Source organism: Cajanus cajan, chromosome 8 (genome assembly GCF_000230855.2).
Source record: "Cajanus cajan strain Asha chromosome 8, NIPB_CcT2T_4, whole genome shotgun sequence".
Taxonomy (NCBI): Eukaryota; Viridiplantae; Streptophyta; class Magnoliopsida; order Fabales; family Fabaceae; genus Cajanus; species Cajanus cajan.
Genome location: NC_138524.1, coordinates 8954823 through 8976472, shown reverse-complemented (window position 1 = coordinate 8976472; position 21650 = coordinate 8954823). Strand labels below are relative to the sequence as shown.

Below are 21650 nucleotides of genomic sequence, written 5' to 3'. Positions count from 1 at the left end.
CGTTATATAGTGTAGTATTTGCGATGAATATCTTAGCATTTCATTTTTTTTTACTCAAATTTAATGTATTTCAATTTATTAAATAATTTTAGATATGAAATATTTAATTGCTTAAGAATATTTAATAGACAAAAAAAAATACATATATATGTTATTGTAAAAGTTAAATTATACATTTATTAATATAGTGATCAATACAATATAGGAAGGATATATTTAAAATTTGAAAATTATTGTATTTACTTTATTTATATTATATATTATATATAAAATAAATGATGCATATATATTTTTAAAAATTATAAATATTTAGCATAATCATTAATAATAATATAAATTAATGTATTACATTAATTATTGATTACAATATAAATATAAAAACTTAAATATAATTGATGAAAAAAATTATTAAATCATAAAATTATATTTCATAAATAAATATTTTTTAATATATTATTTTTCACTAAGAAAAAGATTAATTTGATATTAAAATTTTAAATATTTATGTTTATTATACCACAAGTTCAAACTCCATTAAATAAAAAGACGATAAAATAGAATAATTTGATTATTCTCATATTTTATTATTACAAATGATTTTTTTAATTTATCTTATATACTCTTAAATTATTATTGGAGTGTCTATTAATTATAATTTATATTTCAAATTTAAAATAAATAATATTAATATATCTTTTAATGAGATTTAAAACAAATTATAATTGTGAGAATAAGTATTTATGTTTTGTACGTAGAAGTTGACGAACCGAAAAAAGATAACATTAATATTGGAGAAAAAATAACTTAACATAAATTAATTATGTTTGAATATTAGTTTCTATATTTTTAATAAAAAAATATACATATTTAAATTAATTTAATGTAACGTTAATCGCATAAAATGCCAATATTTATTAAAATATAAATCAAATATTTATTAAATATGAAATAAAATATAAAATATTCACACATTAATAAAAAAAATATTTTTTTCTTCTTAAAATTAATAATAATTATGCAAAATTTGCAATTTTTATAATTGATTTTTTAAACAAATTCAATATCTTGAATGTTGTTTAATATATTAATTATTATATGCAATTACTAATTAATTATGACTTCGAATTATTAGTTATTTAATACTAATTGTAATGATATTATATAATTTTTCATACTTATTAATATTAATAATTTCAATAATTATTGAAATTATAATTTTATACAAAAATGATTGAATTTTAGTTACTAAAAAAACCAATCTTTATTTAATTTTGTCAATAAGTAAATATTAAAAAAAATCAAATTAAAAAAATACGATTTAAATGAGGAGAAAAATAAAATATAGAAAAACAATAACAAAAAATAAATAAATATGAAAGTGATTAAAAATACCTCAAATCTTTTTAGCCATATGCAATTTTTCTATAAATAAATTAAGCATTCCGACACTAATGATATCTATTTGTTCTAGCACAAAAAGGCTCATTTTTTCTAGTGAAATATATCAACACATTTGAATCAAAATTAACAAATTCTTTTTTCTTCATTTCTACAAAATTAATTATTTTACATTAATAAATAATTATAATTCATGTTTAACACAATAAATCACAAATAATAATAATAAAAAAAAGTTATTTTTATATCTTTTTTACTACAAATTTTATCTTCTCATTCTTAATTCATCAATCTCTTGCAACACTAAAACATGCTTAAAACTCAACTTCACAAAAAAAAAGTACAATATTTCTCAATTTTCTCATATAAAACAAGCTATTAAATCTTAAAATATGTGTAAGAAAATAACGAGAGAAAAAATGAGAATAAAAGTTTTCTTTTAACAATGAAAGTGATATAAGATAAAAATTAGACAATGAAATATGAGAAATTAAATATCTATTAATAACGCAATTCAAAGTCAATATTCACAACCTATTCCCACATATTTTCTATTTTTTTTTTTTTTGAAAACTCTTTTACCTTCAATAATATATACTTCTACCCTCTAGATATATGCACAACTTGAGGTAAGTTGATATTATTTGGTGATCTTTATATCATATCTAAGTTTTCTATCGTTAGTAATTTTTTTTTTCAGGAAATTCAAATTTAATTAAAAATTAGTAATTTTAGATAACTGTGAATTTAAATATTGTATATAATAAGTAGTGTTACCCATGCTCGATCGTGCATTTTTTTATTTATTTTTTACAGCGGTTCGATCGTGCGCTTATAAAATATAACTGTAAGAATCATTTAAGTATTAATTGTTACTTTAAATTTGAATATTTTCATTATTGTGACAATATTTAAAGCAATTAGCATCAACGAAAACACTTGGCCAAAACTTGAGAAAGTAGCTTTACTTTTACAGTTTAATGATTTTGGAAGTGAATGTTTTGAAAGGAACAGGCACATATGATTAGGAAGTATGGCGTAGTTATGTGTGAAAAGATTTATATATTATTACAGTTTATAAACTATGATTAATTTGAATGCCATAACATGATTTCTCCCTCCTGCACTTAAAAAGGGGAATTATTTTATGGAAGTTTCAACTTGGAAACAATAGTAAAGGAAATTACATGAACGATTCAAATTTTAAATAGCGCCAAATAACATGTAATAACCATAAATATCCACATGCAAAAACACGTAAACATTTTTTTTTTACCTTTTTTTTAGTGTATATGAAGTAAATTTTAGCACTAAGAGAGAAATGAAAAAAGTTACCAATCAAATTATACCGTATGGGGGCCGACCTGGCCGAATACCCGACCCCTCGAATACTCGGGCCGAACACCCGACCCCTCGAACACTTGGGCCGAACACCCGACCCCTCGAACACTTGGGCCGAATACCCTCAAACACTTGGCCGAATACCCTAACATACCGACCACCCGAGAATCGAACGGAGTAGATCGGTATGCTCGGCCAAAACCATGTGCCGGCTCCAAGATGATTTTAAAGAGCTTAATTAACGTAATGCATTGGATTAGTCCCCTAATTTCCCGGGGCCCAGTCCCTAATCACGACCCAATAAGAAGTCTTATAAATAGAGTCCCAACGAGGTACGTAACCAATTTTCAACTACCGCATTTATTACGCCGAGCACTTACTTGAGCGTCGGAGTGTCTTTGCAGGCACCCCCCGTTCACATCGGACTACCCGGATAGGAACGAGAAGACCGAGACTCAAGATCCGACCCGCTACCAGGATAATTGAAGTGTGTTTCCTAACACAGGAACACAAATCAAATGAAAGATAAGAATTTAATTAAAATATTTTAACAAAATAAACATAAGAATTAAAATGCACGCAATTTTTTCCCGGTGACAATTTGCTTTTATTTCCTCACCCACATGTGGTCGCATGTTTTTATAACGTTTTCAAACACACGATAATGGTGCAAAATGAAAGAAGTATTCAAGGCACCCCGAAAGTTTAGTTCTCCAACCCACACAGAGTCTTAAAATCGTGCATCTATTCGGTTGAGGTCCCTTAAATAAATTGTTAAATGCTAAGAAAATGAATGTCATGGTGATGAACGACCTAATGAGATGAAAATGCATGTGATACCTTATTTCCCACTAATGATTTTGCTGCTTCACCTAGCTGTCATCTTCCTGGGGTAGGTAGGTTCACTCCAATGTATGCATGAGTAAATTAAAGAAGCTCAATAGGGGTAGCTAGGGCTCTAAGGAAGGTCTATAGAAGTATGGGCCACGTGTATTATTCATGATGAGTAGTAATTTTGTTCTGAAGCAAAATCGATCACCAATTATGAGTATTTACTGCATATCTAAATCATTTTCTGTCAGCTGATTCTATGTACTAAATGATAAGTAGAAAAGAGTATTTATTGATATAGGCATTACACTCGATAAATGATTTATAATTTATTTGATTGATACACATTCTCTAATGTTTGTTATGATATACATTAGATTAGGAAAATGTGAATATATCCTACTTGTATTTTTGAACTAGTAGTTCCTATATTCTTTAAATGATTTGTATAAAAGTGTGGTTTTTTTTAGTTTAATTAACAACTTCCTCAATAACAAATTCAATCATTTATTCACTTATCATCTTCTTGATGCAAATTACAACATGTAATTATCTGAGATAAATAAACATAATTTTGTGAAAAGAGTATTATTGTCAATTAAGTTTGCATGACTAGAGTTTTTTTTTTTTTTTTTTTAGGGAGAATGACTAGAGTTATATGAGTAACATATCCACATTTTTTTAGAGCGGAGTTGTTAAGAATAAGATTAATAAAGGTTAGTGGATAAAAAATATTCCGTGATTTTCTTTAAAAACATATATATTAGTAGAAGTAGTAGATGGTTATCAAGATATTCAAATAAAAATTTATATATTAAAAAACCTTTCAGATTTTTTTAATTATTATTCTACAATTTTTTAAAAGATTAAAATTGTTAAAATAATGTTGACACAAAAATAAGGAATGTTTTTTTAATATATAAGTATAAATACATTAAAAAGCACTAACAACCAGGACAAATACAAACGGTGGCAAGCAAGGGCCGTGACCACCCCTCCCATATGAGTCCCATTTCTTTTTTTAGTAAGCATATAATATTTTAGTGTAAAGTTATTTTTTAAAGAATTAATTGAAATGAAAATTATGAAAAATATTTAACTAACATATAGTGAGTAATATTGTGAAGTTTTATGAGATTTTTGTTATCTATAAACTTTAACTAATGCATTAAAAAAAACAAAAACTATCGTTACCCTAATATGTTACTAGTCTTTCCTTGCTAATAATGTGTTTAGATCAAGAAATTTTAAAAGAGTGATTAATTTTTATTTTTTTATGAATTTAAAATGAGATCTACTTAAATATCTGTGTGTAAATGATTTATATTGTAAGGAAAAAATATTTTTATTTATTGATAATTTATTTTAAATTGTTAATATTTAATTTATAAATAATTATGATAAATAAAAATTAAATTAGATAAAAAAAATTATAAATTACAAATTCTCTACTCGAAGAAAAATCCTTAAAAATACTCATATGGAAGATAGAAGATTATGTTTAATATATAGGGGGTTGAGGGGTTGATTTTTTAATTTATCTTTTTTTGTTTTTATTTCTAAATTAAATTTTAAAATTTTATATAAATTATCAATATTTAAAAACAACTCTCTATCGTAATACAAAACTAATAATTTTTTAATTTTCAATTATGGTATGAATATAAGAAAATATTTATTTATTATAAATCTTATATACCTTAAATAAAATTTTATCACATACATTATTATAAAAATTTATTTTTTTAAACTCAAATTAGTTTTGATTATTATCGCTTAAATAACCGATTTTGATATATAATCGAGTTTATAAAAATTAAAACCGTTGATAGGTGTAAAAAAAAACTAAACCGTTATACTAAAAAAACTGATTTTTAAAAAATATTATAGTTAATGACTATTTATTATTATACAAAATATGATTAATTTTATAATATTTTTAAATAATTAATTTTAAAGTGAATTATTTTTTGATCTTTCAAGACTTTATTTGGTTTTAGATCCTTAAAGAATATTTTCTTAATTTTAGTCTTTTTATATTTATATAATACATGTTTTTAATCATTTTTTAAACTCGATTAACTTTGAATGTTAAAATATGTAACATTAACATCCAAATCATCATTAATTTTATTGACATAAAACTTTTTAATTTAAAATATTAAGTTATGTCTTCTTCTTTTTTTTAAATGATAATAAACAAGCAATAAAATAAAAACTACAACTGCAAAAATTGCAATCCCATGACATTAACTTAAAGGGGCAATTTTAAAGCGAGTGGTGGTGGGACTAACTCCAAATATGCAAAATAAGAGTTTGGTCTCAACCTAACTAAAAAATCAGCACATTAGTTGTCCTCCTGTAACATGTGTTGCAACTAAACCTATCAATCTCCACATAACAACTCTTGGATATGTCGAACAAAAACACTTAAACAATGTCTATGATCACCAGATGATTACACCAACAAGATAGCGTAAGAAGAAACTGAGAAACACAAAACATCCTTATAACTATATATGCCGCCAAGCAAGCTGCAACCCAAACAATAAACCAGCTAAATCTGCCTTGGTGTTGTTCGATCGATATACCAATATCACTATAAAATCCCTTAAGTCATGTACTAGTTGAATCACAAAGCAACCCACCAAAATTAATTAGCAGGGGCAAGTTGCCCCAGACAAATGTCATCCACATGCAAGGTAACCTACCCATCGGTTGCATGCACACAATGAACCCAAGCCTCACTCATATGTTGGTGGGAAAAGTTCCCTCCCTCGTAAGCTCGGTAACTGACTTCCAACAACAAGTAGACGTACTAGACAATCCTCTAAGGAACCATATATTGTTGCTTAAAGATATGCAGGTTGCGATACTTCCATTACAACCACAAAATAATAAGAGGCAAAATACCCCATTTATCAAAACATTCCACAACCACTTGTCCTAGCTAGCCTACTGATGCAAAAGCTCCATATTATTCAAGCCCAACATCCTCCACACTAACAAGGTACAACCACAACGAAATAAGAGGTGCAACGTATTCTTATTCTCATGACTCTGTTGTCATCATAAAGAACCCCCACCCATATATGTCTCAGGTGAAGAATTTCATAGGTTGTCAAGGCATGCTTACAAAGCTATCAGATAAAAAATTTGATATTTTCACCCAAAGGCAGTTACCAAATACATTTCCAAGAAACTAAAAGAGAACCATCGCCATCAAAAGATAACCAATGATAAGCGAAAGCAGCCAAATGTAATTTAGGAATACTTCCACTCCACACAAGGACATCACAAGCCTAGGATGCAACCAAGCAGACTACTATTGAAGTTCATTGGTTGTTTCAATCGACAATGGAGTAACAAGTTAATTTACTAGCAGAAAAAGGGTAATTTACGTCACTGTATTCTCGTCGGACAAATTCGACGTTAAAAAAATGTGGTGTCATTTTTGTAATTAAATCCAACTTTTTTACGTCAGTCCTTACAAGGTCTGATGTAAAATATCTACAAATTTTAAATTATATTCGCGCGCGCGTCAATATTTAAAAAAGAGAGCTTTGAGTGTATGTGTCATTCGAGTTTTCTGAGTTAAGATTTCGTTTGAGTGTATTGCATCTGAGTGTATGCTTGCGCGTTTGAGTGGTTCTTGAGTTTTTGACCGATTGCATTGGGCTCGCGTTTGAGGTTAGTTTGGAAAATCCTTTCTTAATATATTGGCTAATATGTTGAAAATAAATGTATGTAATGATCTATTAATATATTAGTTAATATTATCTTCTTTTTCGCGTTTGGGTAAATCATTGTTTGTTAATATATTAGTTAATACAGGTAGAAAATGCTTCACGTTGGGTGGATCTGCAAGCAGAACGGCCCGTTCTCCAAACAGAACGGGTCGTTCTCCAAGAAGAACGGGGCGTTCTCCAATCAGAACGGACCGTTCTACTTGGAGAACGGCCCGTTCTGCTTCCACGTGTTATGTTTTTTTTTGTTTCCAACTTTTTTACGTCGGCTCTTGTGAATGTCCGATGTAAATTTACATCGGATATTACAGCCGACGTAAATTTACGTATCCCGCATTTACGTTGAACCTTTTTATGACGTAAAAAACTTAAAATAACCGACGTAAATTACCCTTATTGTACTAGTGCATCTTACACCCTAACATGAGCATCATGGGTTTGGTACTTCACGTGCAATGAAAAATCTTTGAAACCAAGGATCAAACCATAACTAGACTCCCCATTTCCCTAGTGTAATCCAAAACCCTCCTTTAGGTGAGAATACATTTGCCTTAGAGAACATAGAAAGTAAGATCCATCATGCTCCAAACCACATTGCACATCCTGATCGGGATATTTAGCCATCAACAACTATATACCCAAAGCTTATATGCATTATGAATCATGTCCCACATCAACTTCCCCAGTATATAAGTATTCATGTAATTTAGTGATAGTTTCCCAGTCCACTAAATGAAGTTTAATTACGTGCATGAGTTCCACTCTAAATGAAATTGTAACACTATACTTTTTATTAGGGTTGAGTGTTCATGGTGTTTTGAGGGTCTCTAGCTTGAGATTCAACTAACCCTAAGAAAGTAAGGTATATAAAGTTTTTGTTTATGTTTAAGCTTCAAAAGCCCATATCCTTCATAACCTTAAAGAGAATTGTAGAGAGATAAGCTTCAGATCCTGAAGTTTCTTCTTTTTAGACATTTCTAGTGTGTGATTCTTGTGGTGGATTGTGGATTTTAAGTTTTAAGCTGGGAATTTGAGGCAATGTCATGCGAAGCTCCTCGAGTTCAAAAGTTCAGAACTAGTTCTTCATTATCCCTCTTTTCTTTTGGTGTGGAATTAAGGTAAGGGAAGTTAGAGCTTGTTGTTAGAAGAATTGTTGGTGTTACACGTGCTTGAATTCTGTTAAATGCTTGTTACTATGATTGAATTGGATTGGGTGTTGAGAAGTTTGAAGAACTTGATGTTTTTGGTGTTTGTGGTGAAGGATGGATGAAATCCATGATCTTGATGCTATTGAATGGTTACACATGGGTTATTATGTGATGTTTTTAGTAAAATGAACAGGGAAGGTAATTGTTATTGGTTGCATGTTGAAATTTGAAACAAGGTGTGAGATTTTTGAATTGCAAGTTATTTTCTTCAAAGCGATGAAGTGTGTTTCGAGGCTCATGCATGTTTATGGGTTTGCTCGCTTAGAGTGCCAATGAGGTCACTTAAAGCAAGCGAGTGTGACCGTTTCAGGGGGAATCTCTAACTTGACTTACTTAGTGTGAATTATGATTGTTGTTGGTTCTCCGAGCAAACACACCCAAGTCTCTATAGTATAGTAAAAAGGTTGTCGATCCTCAGGAACTTGTGAAGTAGATCTTGATTTTTATTACACTAATTGTTACTTGTAAACTAAAAGTTTGAATATTCACACATATGTTAAATATTTAATGTGAGCAGTGATTTAAACTTAAGTAACCAAAATCAAATTAAATTTAAGGAAAACAGATATAAAAAATAGTTGGGATTAAATTTCATCAATCTCCCTCCTATGTATTCTTAATGATTATTGCAAATGTTTCCATTACTCATTGCCACTGAGTTCTTTATATTCATTCAAAGTCAATTCCTTGGCATAAGAAATACAAAATACACATTTAGGATAACACTATCAGCAAGAAAAAAAGTTTTACTAGGAAATCACAATGTCAACAGAAAGTTTTGCTTCCTCACCCATTTGCCGTATGAATGGAAGAACCGAAGGAGTAGGAGGCAGAGAGATTTACACAACGCGCGAGAGAAGGAAGGTTTTGAAATCTTCAAATCTCCTCCAGCAAGTGTGAAGCGCGCGGGAGAAGGAAGGTTAATTTTGAAATCTTCAAATCTCCTCCAGTAAGTGTGAAGCTTCATTTAAGTGCAGTGAAGTGGATTATTTACGTCAGCCTGGTAGGGGTCCGACGTAAATTAGCAAATCTACGTCGGCTTCTATATTTCTCCGACGTATAATTGCTAATTTACGTCGGACCCCCACTAAGCCGACGTAAATTAGCTATCTTTATTTACCATTCTCCTACCGCGTTTTTATAACGTCGGTGTTGGCCTATTCCGACGTAATTTAGCTGACGTAAAAGACTTTTCTGCACTAGTGATTTGATGTAGGATGATAATAATAAACATTGACATGCTATGCTTATATAATTAAAATGGTGATAAACATTGATATGTTATACTTGATTGTATGTTATAAATTGCATGGTTTGAGTGAGATATTGATGTTATTATTTCATAAGTTGTTAGAGCATTAATATGCTATGTATGACTAATATGAGAAGGAATAGTAAAAAAATTTAAGTGTAAAATTAGTTTTGATTTTAAAACTTAACTCTAAAATAATTAATATTTTAGATTAAAATTTTTTCATGCCAATAAAACTAATAGTGATTTAAATGTTTATATGACATTTTTTAGCAACAAAAATTATCAATATTTTTAAAAAAATATAAATATGTATTATATAAATTTACTTAAAGTAAGGATTTTTTTTAAGAACTAAATTAAATAGAGACAATTTTTGAAGAACCAAAAATATATTTAATCCTTAATTATATAATATTTTTAAATAACTGATTAATTATATTTATGATTAGTTTTTTAATATTATAAATAAAGATTATTTTGATTAGCTTAACTTTATTTTATGAGGAGGAGCGAGAAGTGAAGTGAAGAGAGTGAGAATGAGAAAGACCCAAAAGTAATGTGTTCCCGCCATTTGCATCAAGTTTCGCGCATTCGCACTCTCCAAACAAACCCTCTCTGCCTACTTGTTTGTTTGTTACTTGCTACTATCTCTTCTCTCATTTCCTTCGTTCATGCTTGCATTGCGTTTCTCTCCTCCTCTCTACACCTCCATAACTCTTAGGGTTTCCTCTCTCTTCTCTCTCTCCTCCGCCCCTTTCCGCGCCATGTCCAAGCGCCCCTCCGCCTTCGACGCTCTCATGTCCGGCGCTCGCGCCGCCGCCAAGAAGTCTCAATCCCAGCCGGCGCAACCCTCCTCCTCTCCCAGGAAAAGAAAATCCCCGCACTCCACCTCCTCTCAAAACCCTAGCATCACCAATCCCCTCGAAAAACCTCCCAAACCTGAACCCGCCTCCTCCGAACCCGCGCCGGCACCGAAGAAAAAGTTGCTCAGCCTGTCCCTACCATCTCCCTCTTCGTCGGAGGATAACACCGCGGAGCTCAAGAAGCGAGCTTCGCTGCTGAAGAAGAAACCCTCGGATTTCGACCCGGCCTCCGTTGCTTGGTGGCAGAACGGCGAACCCGTGCCGTTCCTCTTCCTCGCATTGGCATTCGACATGATTTCCCTCGAGTCCGGGAGAATCGTCATGACGGACATCGTCTGCAACGTGCTTAGGACTGTCATGCACGTCACGCCGGAGGATCTCGTTCCCGTCATTTACCTCTCCGCCAACAAGATCGCTCCGGCGCACACCGGCCTCGAATTGGGCGTCGGCGAGGCTTCCATCATCAGGGCCCTCGCCAGCGCCTACGGAACGAACGAGGCATCTGTCAAGACTCAGTACGAGGTGAATTCGTTGTGTTGCTTTGTTTTTCTTCATTTCTTTTTATTGTGATTTTTCATTTTGCTCCATCTAATCAAAGACTAATTATGTAGCTTGTTATTGTATTTGATTTGGGCTAGTTATTGTTGTCTGGATGATGATGATGATAAAGGTGTTTGATGTTGGCAGAAAAAAGGGGATTTGGGCTTGGTTGCTAAGGCGAGCCGTTCTTCGCAGAGCATGTTTAGGAAGCCTGTTGCATTGACTATTAGGAAGGTTTTGAATACTTTTCGCGTTATTGCTAAGGTGAGTATGTAATGTTACCGTCAATTTTGAATGTCATGCATTTGGGCTATTCACTTATTTGCATTGCTTCTTCACTTCCCGCTTGCCTCAGGCTTGTGGTGTGTTGTTTTAAATATTAGTGTCTAGTTTTGTCTTGCCAAGTTTAGGCTTTGTTTGGATGAAATTCTCCATTAACACTTAGAAAATAAGATAAGAGGGTAAAATGAACTGAGATTCTCTTAATTTAAAGCCAACTTACGTACCTTAACTTTGTTAGAAGTTCTCTCATCTAGCTTCTTCAAAACCCGAGGTGATAAGTTGATATTAGTGTCTAGTTGATTTTGATCTAAGTTGGGTATTAATTTGAATTTATTACGTTACATTACAATATTGGGTGATTGAAGGAACTAGGCTCAGCATGGCCACATGCCTTTGTTTGGGACAACCTGTTTTATTGTAAATACGTTTGGTAGAAAAGAATGACTGTTAAAAAAAAAGAGAGAATTTGCAAATATGAATTTTTAGATAAACTGATATTGAAAACTTGGAGTTTGTTATTGGTGCCCATGTAACATAGTTTAGGGAGCATGACAATCATTTTTAAGCTCATTTTGTTGATACTCTTTTATGGTTAGATGTTTGTTGGAGTTTTAACACACGGTATCAGAATAAAGTGCCTGCAATGGAGGTTCATTTGTTATTTTATTTTCCTGTCTGGTAGGGATATATCTTTTGCTGAAAGATATGACTTACTAAAAGTTATGTTCTATATTTTTTTTGATTTTTAAATTCCTTGTTATCTGTGTGGTGGGTATATTGGATGCTTTGCACAATCTATGTCCTGTAAGAGAAAGAAAGAGAAATTTGTGTTGGGATTTGAATCAATGTTTTGGTATGGAGATGGATGTTTTGAAACAATGTCACTTTGTCTTCATTTCTAAATGTATGCAGGAATCTGGAAAAGACAGTGTAGAGAAGAAAAAAGATCTTATCAGGGCACTTCTTGTTGCTGCTACTGACTGTGAACCTCAATATCTAATCCGACTGCTACAGGTTGAAATTGTTTGTAATTTTTACTATAATGTTTGGCGGGCTTACTTCTCCATGTTAATCTGTTCTTGGTCTCTAGGCAAAGTTGCGAATTGGCTATTCTGAGAAAACTCTCTTAGCTGCATTAGGCCAAGCTGCAGCATACAACACTGAAGAACATTCTAAACCCCCTCCTGAAATTAAGTCTCCTTTAGAAGAGGTAAGCTAATCTGATTGAAGTGGGAAATATGTTAGTTTAAATGGTCAAGTCTCATGAGGAGGCCAAGGTGAATATCAATATATGCATTGGGTTTTAAACATTTGAAGTGCATCAGCACTGAACATTGGGGATGGGGGGTGCTGCTGCTGAAGTGGGGATAGGTGATTTCTGGTGATGATACCAACCTTTCCCCTATTATGAATTTTAGGAACCTTAAGGCTTTAGTAATTCATCATATTTCCTTTCCTATTATATTTTTCTAATTTCTGTTTTCATTTTGCATCAGGCTTCAAATATTATTAAACAAGTCTATTCTGTTCTTCCTGACTATGACAAAATAGTATCTGCACTGCTTACAGAGGGTCTATGGATGCTTCCAAAGACATGTAAATTTACTCCAGGTGTTCCAATTGAACCTATGCTGTCCAAGGCAACAAAGGGTGTATCAGAAGTTCTAAATAAATTCCAGGATGTGGAGTTTACCTGTGAATACAAATATGATGGAGAGCGTGCCCAGGTGATGCTTAGTCAAATTTTCCCTCAGAAACATAGCCCTTACAGTACTTAATGTGCAATAACGTTATCTGTGTTGAGACAGATACATTATGTGGAGAATGGCTCAGTTGAGGTTTACAGTAGACACCAAGAACGGAACACTGACAAGTATCCTGACGTTGTTGCTGCAGTTTCAAGGTACACAAACTGTATTAGGAATATTATATTTTTGGGTCTGGATCAGTCTTGTTGGTGGTTAAGTGCATTTCCTTAACAACATGAAGCTGCATTTAGTGAAACAAACACTCTTAATGACTGGTGACGGTTTGAGATAGTACACCCGTTGCTTCCCAGTACAAATTTCATTTTCATAGTTTCTGATATTTGCTGTCAGTGAACAGGTTAAAGAAACCAACTGTATCGTCATTTGTTCTTGATTGTGAAATTGTTGCATATGATCGTGCAAAACAGCAAATCGAATCTTTCCAGGTAATGTTAATGCTGGTTTTTTATGGGTTTCAATACATCATTTAGTGATAGTGTAGAGAGTAGGAACCCTTTTATACGGGCAGATGAGCAAAATCAAGTCCTTTTGTACATTTTGCTTGTGTTGTCTTACCTATTTTGGTGATGCAACTTTTCAACATCCGATATTTTGTGTGAAGAGTTGAGATTAGACATGTGACTTTAAAAGAATTTTTTTTCTCCTTTTACTGATATATAGGAAGTCCTCTAATATAGAAGAGATAGGACGTGTATCAGAGCTAGTTATCTGCTTATCTATATCCCTTAAAAATGGGAAATTACATTTGCCTTATTGCATTTATTGGTACCTGCATTTATATTATCCAAAGTCTTTAAAATATCTTTTGACTCTTTCAAAAACATTTTCATGTTTTTCTCTTCATGATCTATTAATCTTGACAGAAGCTTAGTACTCGGCCTCGCAAGAAAGTAGATATCAAGGATGTAAAGGTTGATGTTTGCGTATTTGCTTTTGATCTGTTGTATCTGAATGGCCAAGAACTTCTGCAGGAAAATCTTAGAGTCCGTAGAGAGGTACTTTTATCTTTGCTCCACCAATAGTTTCATTTTGTTGTTTTATTTATTAAGTAGGCAAGTCCTTGATAGAGATGGCTGTAAGTTGGAAACCAAAATAGCTGATCCAGTTTTTAAGATAAAATTTTAAAGAGGTCTGTCCACAGAATATAAGATGTGCAGAGTTTAGGTTTTGGGTCAGCATCTAGCCTTGGTAAGGTCTAGGTGGGTTGTTATAAGATTGCAATGTGCTGTAGCTTTTAATTCAATGACAGGCAATTGATTGAGAAAGTGCTATCAATGACTTATATTTCTGGAATGTTGAATTGTATGAGGCTGGAACTGGAAAGAGGATTGTAAGGGCAATTTCCATGAGTTGCTTAGTACATCTAAAGGTGTGATTGGTGTTTCCCACTGTGCCATGTCATTGTTAAACTCATACCTAATTTTGTTTCAATGGAGGAAATTTTAAAGAATTTCAAGAAACTCATAATTTTTTATTTTTTATTTTTGACTTGATTATGTAACAGTTGCATGGTGGTCCCAACTAGGTCTAAAATATTGCTTTTTAATAGTAAGGAATAGTTGTTTGCTGAAGGAATTGAAATTTTTTTTATGCAACTTTCATCGCCAAGTCGGCTTACTCCAACAGGAGAGTTGCTTCAAGCAAGCTTCGTTGAAGCACCTTAGCAAAATGCTCAAAGATTGTTGGCTTTGGGCCAGCATAATATACAGGCAGCACCTGGGTGGGTTGGAGTGTAATTGACTGTTCATTGTGTCATTTGAGTTGGTGTAGTTAAGTGGAAAAGGTTGAGGTTGAGCTCCGTCCGATAACTAAAGCAATAAATCCTGGTCGGGGAATTCAAGGGATTAGGTTTTTAAAGTTTTTCAGTTTGGTCGGGAGGCTGATTGGTCTCTTTTAAAACTGTTCATCAAATGTTATTTTTTACAAGTATTTATTTATGAATTGTCATCTCCCATTAATTATGGGCTCTATCTATACATCTATATACATCTATATCAATACATCAATACATATAATAAATGGGATATCATTTTTGGTATACACATTTCTGTGGACTATATTACTCCTATAACCTTGAACTACTCATCTAATTACCACCTATTATTATGTAACTTCTATAGAGGCGCGGAGCGTCTCTTTTCTCTAGCATAATTAAGAACTATATGTTGATGAATATCTGGTTTTCTCTCTGCAGCATCTCTATGCCTCTTTTGAGGAAGAAACTGGATTTCTTCAGTTTGCAACATCAATAACATCAAATGATGTTGAGGAAATACAGAAATTTCTTGACAAAGCTGTTAATGCAAGGTCTACTGATTCTTCTAGTTTATTTAAATTCCTGGAATAGAAATTTCTTTGTTTGAGTTAAAATTATACATCATTTCAGAATAATTTATTATACTTTATATCACATTACTAAAGCATTTGATTGGCATTGAAGGACAGTAGACTAATTAGTGTGTTTGATTTTCTGTTCAATCATGTCGAATGTGAATGACATATGAGACAAGGATTTAAGTTAAATGTGCTTTGTTTAGAAAGTGGGAAACAGGCAAAACAAACACTCTTAATTGTTTGTCTAACGTTCACAAATGTTCCCAACTTCGGTTTTCTTGCAATAATTTGAATTAGAAATTTTGTCATTGATCATTGGCCTTGTCTCTTGATATGTAGTTGTGAGGGATTAATTGTTAAAACATTAAATGAAGATGCTACATATGAACCTGCCAAGCGTTCTCTCAACTGGCTAAAATTGAAGAAAGATTATCTGGAAAAGTAAGGATGTGACATTCATATTTCTTAATTCCTTTTTTTTATTCATAATGGATTTCTATTTACTCATTGGCTCTAATTTGCAGTATAGGGGACTCATTAGATTTGGTGCCTATTGCTGCTTTCCATGGTCGTGGGAAACGTACAGGTGATCATGAAATACACTCTTTAATCTTTTCTAATCTTTTATATATACTGCTATTGTAATTCCTTAGCTTGGAGTGATCTAAAATGAAAAGGCGGCATGTCTTGTAGGAGTTTATGGTGCCTTCCTCCTTGCATGCTATGACCAAGAAAATGAAGAATTTCAAACTATCTGTAAGATAGGTGAGTATTTTCATTAAGTCACTGCTGAGTTCATTTGTCCATTAAATTTGACTCTTTCCCTTAATCTTGTTGTTATGGTGGATAGGAACGGGATTCTCTGAAGATAAGCTTGAAGAATGTTCTTCTAGTCTTCGTTCTAAAGTGATTCCCAAACCAAAGGTCCCCCTGCCCCTTGTTTCACTCTTAACCTTTCCCGAGTCCTGCTTAATATTTTATATACTAATTTAAATATGTTCTTTGATTTCAGACATACTATCGATATGCAGAAAAAATCAATCCTGATGTCTGGTTTGAAGCCACTGAGGTTAGAATTATGTTGACTTTTCCTGGGAATTTCATTATTTTCTTTTCCAATTCTGTTCGTTAAGGTACTATCATTAATAAATAATGAGTTATGGTATACCACCTCTTACTGATATTACCGTGCCTTCGTTTTGAATTTCCTATTACTTCAATGAATGATATGAGAATTTTCATACTGTTGGGAATATTTGGATGGTCTGATGCCACTCGTTCATGGCTGAATGGTCTCCCAATATGATTGAGAGTGGTCATGTTTTTTTTTTTTTACACGTTGCCTTCTAGTTTAATGGGGTATTGGGTGTGTCCTTGGGCATGTATTACTAATTACAGTGTGGAAGATAATGGGTGCAGCTAGGAAACATCGTGATCATTTTGTATAATTCCCGGGACAGTGTAGTAAGCTGATAGGAACCAAAATAGAACTGATTGGGACCAAAATGTAATGGTAAAACTCAATTAATATTGATACTGAATTAGAATGAGATCAGAGGTATAGACCTCTGTTTCGATATGAACCACAGAAAAAACAAGCAAATGATAGTGATTATAGAACCCTTTTCTGAGGAAGAACCACCTTCACTCAGCCTCACTAAATATTCTTTCTAACCAATTCCTTAATGGTACGGGCTAGGGTGGGAGACTTGAACTTGTCAACCACCGTGGGACATTATTTTTGCACCATTAGATCTTATTGTTTTCAAATTTACGGTTCAGATTTTTCTAGTTTTTTCTTTTTCTTTTTTCCCTCCCTATTTGCTGGTTGCTTCCTCCACGTCTGCGTGTCATGGACTGTGGGAAAAAGGTAAAGAGTCCATGCTAGTGCTTTCGGTTTGGCTTCAGAGTGTAAGCTACGGAGGCACGGATGAATCTGGCGGCATGGCTGCTTTTATGACGGGGTCCAACGTCGACGGGTAGAGGATGGCGAGATGGAAACAATGGTGGTTGGCGGTGACTTTCTGCTTACGGTGGTAGACATCTTCAAGATAGTTGTTGGCGTCAATGCGGAGGGGTATGTCATGCTGGTGAAACTCGTGGGAAAACGTGGAGGGAAAGGGTAAAGTTTGAAACAAGAATGAAGGAAAAAAAATATAAATCTATCAACGGTCGATTTAAAAACAAAAGGATCCAATGGTACAAAAATAGAATTTTTTCCTCTCTCCATTCGTCACTTGCCACCTGTCCAGTCTATTATGGACTCCTTTCTAAAAACCTTTCTCCCACGCTTCCAACACTACTCTTCCTTATTTGCTCTCCTATATGCAGGCCCAATATACCCAAAAATGGGTGACCCATCATAAGCTTATGATACAAAGTTCTTAACCATTTTCCCCCATCATATTATGGCAATTCAATTTTTGAATAATAGGTGAAAGATCTAGAGTTAACATGATATTTTGCCAATTTCTTTTTTTAATATGAACGTGTTTGGATAAACTTTCTGAAAAAAAAAAAACTTTAGGATAAAAAAATAATGAAAAATATACCATATTTTTTTATAAACTAAAATTAATTTATGTATAAGTTAATAGTAAGTTTTTGGAAAAATTTAATATAAAAGAATTTATATAAATTTGTGTATAAGTAAATTTTAGTTTATAGGGAGGTTAATTAATTTTCTTATAAATGTTTTTGTAGAAAATTATCTAATGCAACCTAATACATATTTGTCGAATAAAATTGCACGAAAACTGATGTATCCTCCTCCGAAAATTTATCCGAAGTATATTAAAAAATGATATGTGTCAATAATTTAAATATAATAAAAATTTTATCCTGTATTGGGGGGATATTTCCATTGTATTTTTTGGAGGATGTAGAATTACTCAAATTGCACCATGCTCATTGATTGTATCAATTTTTTTACGAAAGTTATGTTACCTTGTTTCATACAGGTGTGGGAGGTGAAAGCTGCAGACCTGACCATTAGCCCTGTTTACCGTGCTGCAGTGGGCATAGTAGATTCGGACAAGGTAATTGGATGGGAAATGTCAGAAGTTTTGTCTTTATTTTCACTCTATTTTGCCTCTTAACATTGTTTTATCGCTAATAATAATAAGGCTAAAATCTTATTTTAGTTCTTTATAATTTTTTTTTTTAATTTAGTCTCTAATTAATTTTTTGTCTTAATTTGGTCCCAAACTAATTAATTGGTTTCAATTTAGTCCTAAATTATTTAATTGGTTTCAACGTGGGACTTTCCGTCCAAATTGCTTTAACGGTGTTAACTTTTGGCCACGTGGACGCCACGTAGATGTATACGTGGCATCCACGTGGATGAGAATTTTTTTGAAAACACCTGGACCCAGAACGGCCCGTTCTGAAACCGGAACGGACCGTTCTGGGTGCACTTTTGGTGTGTTAATTTTGCATCCGGAACGCCCCGTTCCAAGTGCAAAATTAACACACCCAAAATGTACTAGAACGGCCCGTTCCAGTTTCAGAACGAACCGTTCCGGTTTTATTTTATTTTTTTATATATAAAATATTAATAATTTTATAAAATATATATTATTAATTATATTTTAATTATGTTATTATATCCAATAAAATAAATATATTAATATTTTTTTTTATATTTTATTTTATTATGTTTATCTTATTAATTTTTATCATTTTATTTCTTTAATCTTAAATAAGTTGCAAAAAATTATAAAGTGATATTCCTTTTATCTTATTAATTATTATATTTTTTAATAAAATTAATTAAGAATATTGGTTTAATTGCATTTTTTATCCCTCAAGTATTACAATTGTGCAGTTTTGTGATCTCCAAGATTTTAATTGCATAATTTTAGTCCTTAAAGAATTGTAATTGCGCGATTTTGGTCCTTCAATTTTTAATTGAACAATTTTAGTCCCTCAGATTGTTCAATTAAAAATTGCGAGACTAAAATTACACAATTATAATCTTTTAAGGATTGAAATTACTTAATTAAAACCTTAGAGATCAAAATTGCATAATTATAATATCAAAAACACAATTAAGTAAAGAATATTTTATTCACAGTTCTGGAACGGGCCGTTCTGAAACCAGAACGGCCTGTTCTGATTTCAGAACGGCCCGTTTTGAAAGCAGAACGGCCCGTTCTGCTTCACTGGTGGTGTTTTAATTTTGCAACCAGAACGGCCCGTTCCGGTTTCAGAACGGGCCGTTCCGGGTCCAGGTGTATTAAAAAGAATTTTCTCATCCATGTGGATGCCACGTATGCATCTACGTGACATCCACGTGGCCAAAAGTTAACTCCGTTTAAATAATTTGGATGGAAGTCCCACATTGAAACTAATTAATTTGGGACTAAATTGAAATCAATTAATTAATTTGGGACTAATTTGAGACCAAAAATTAATGAAAGACTAAATTGAAACAAAAAAAATTATAAGGAACCAAAATAGGGTTTTAGCCTAATAATAATAATAGGATTGGGATTCTCTACGGTTTACTTTTGAAACTGCATAGATCTCATCCGTTGATTCTATTTTATTACACAATAAATTAGTGTTCGAGTTAAATTTAGGAAAAATTGTACTTGCCTCTTTCAAAGTTTATTTAAATAATACACATCTTTCAAATTTTTTAAAGTTACTTTCTTTAAAGTAACATCATTAATTAAAGTAAAAAAAAAAATATTCTGTCAATTATATAAATGACTATCTTTCGATTTTCAATTACATACAATATTCTGTTTTTCTTATAATTTTTTTTTGTTGCATTTCAATTTTGAATATTATAATTTCTGAATTCATTTGAAATTTTTCCTTGAAATTGATATATTTTTTAAATTATAACAAGTATGATATTTAAGATATAATTTATGTTAAAATTGAATAAGAGATAAAGTTTCATTTAATTATTGATACTTATGTTAATAATTTATTCTTTTATACAAATTATATTATCTTATATAACTATAAAAAGTTATGTGTGTGATATGGATAAATAAATTAAAAAATTAGTGTTCAATTAACAAAAGTATGTGTCATTTATAAGAGTTTAATTCAATCTCCCCTTAAATTTATTAACTATAAGGGAGAGATTTATAACTGCACACTCTGCAGTCATTTCAAATCCATAATAATAATAGCTGCATTTAACTTTTTTTGGTGGCACTTGTATCTTTCTTTAAAGGGCATATCTCTTCGATTTCCACGACTACTCCGAGTCCGGCCTGACAAAGCTCCTGAACAGGCTACGTCATCTGAGCAGGTAAAGTACAATCTTCATTGAAAAATGGCAGTGGGAAATCAAAGTTGAATTTTTTGGTTATAATTTACTCGCTTACTTTTCAGGTTGCTGAAATGTATAATGCTCAAAAACACAATCAAACGAACAAGCTAGATGACAGTGAAAATGATGATTGAGGGAAAAAAATTCCTCGTTTCTTTCACGCTGTACTATAAAATTTCATAATTTCATGCCGATGATCCCAAGAGAATAGATGTGTAGGTGTGAATTCTTTGCCTTCAAGGCATAGGTCAGAGAGCATAACTTCTCATTCAACATGTCTGGAAATTTGATGTACAATGTAGAAGCTCATTGTGGGTCCAAAAAGTAGACATTTGCCCTTAAACCATGTTAATTGGATAGTTTTCCAGAAGGGGCCGTTGTACACTTATTCTTGTGTAGAATTCTGCGTTATTCTTTTAAATGATGCTGTAGTTAAGGCTGCTACTATTGACTAGGAATAGAGTTTAATATTTTGCACATGCTAATGGATCAACATTAGTTGCAGTCCACGTGTCAAATGATTTTGCAGGCACATGTATTATGGAGCATTATCTTTCGGCTTTAAAACTCTAGTGCAATGTTGCATTGAACTTTCTTTCTAACTATAGACGTCGCCGTTTCAAGTATCTAATTCTAATTCTAATACCATGAGCATGAATTGGAAGATAAGATTGAATATTATTTCCATGGTGGAGTCATGGGCGCCAATAAACTTGTTAGAGAAAAGGACTGGGTTCAATGATTGCCGTGAAGGAGATAGTTAAGTGAGATCTGCCTAATGTTTTGAACG

At 32.2% G+C, this 21650-nt stretch overlaps 1 protein-coding gene across 1 annotated transcript; it reads left to right on the top strand.

Moving 5' to 3' along the window:
* The first annotated feature begins 10290 nt into the window (after positions 1-10290).
* On the top strand, positions 10291-21364 carry LIG1 (DNA ligase 1). The gene is made up of 17 exons (XM_020359478.3): positions 10291-11164; positions 11330-11446; positions 12377-12478; positions 12555-12674; positions 12961-13191; positions 13273-13367; positions 13571-13658; positions 14097-14228; positions 15428-15540; positions 15907-16008; positions 16092-16153; positions 16261-16332; positions 16418-16491; positions 16580-16636; positions 18528-18605; positions 20762-20839; positions 20923-21364. Exons 1-17 carry the CDS (start codon positions 10451-10453, stop codon positions 20992-20994), a joined length of 2307 nt encoding a protein of 768 aa, XP_020215067.1. The 5' UTR covers positions 10291-10450; the 3' UTR covers positions 20995-21364.
* Positions 21365-21650: the final 286 nt, after the last annotated feature.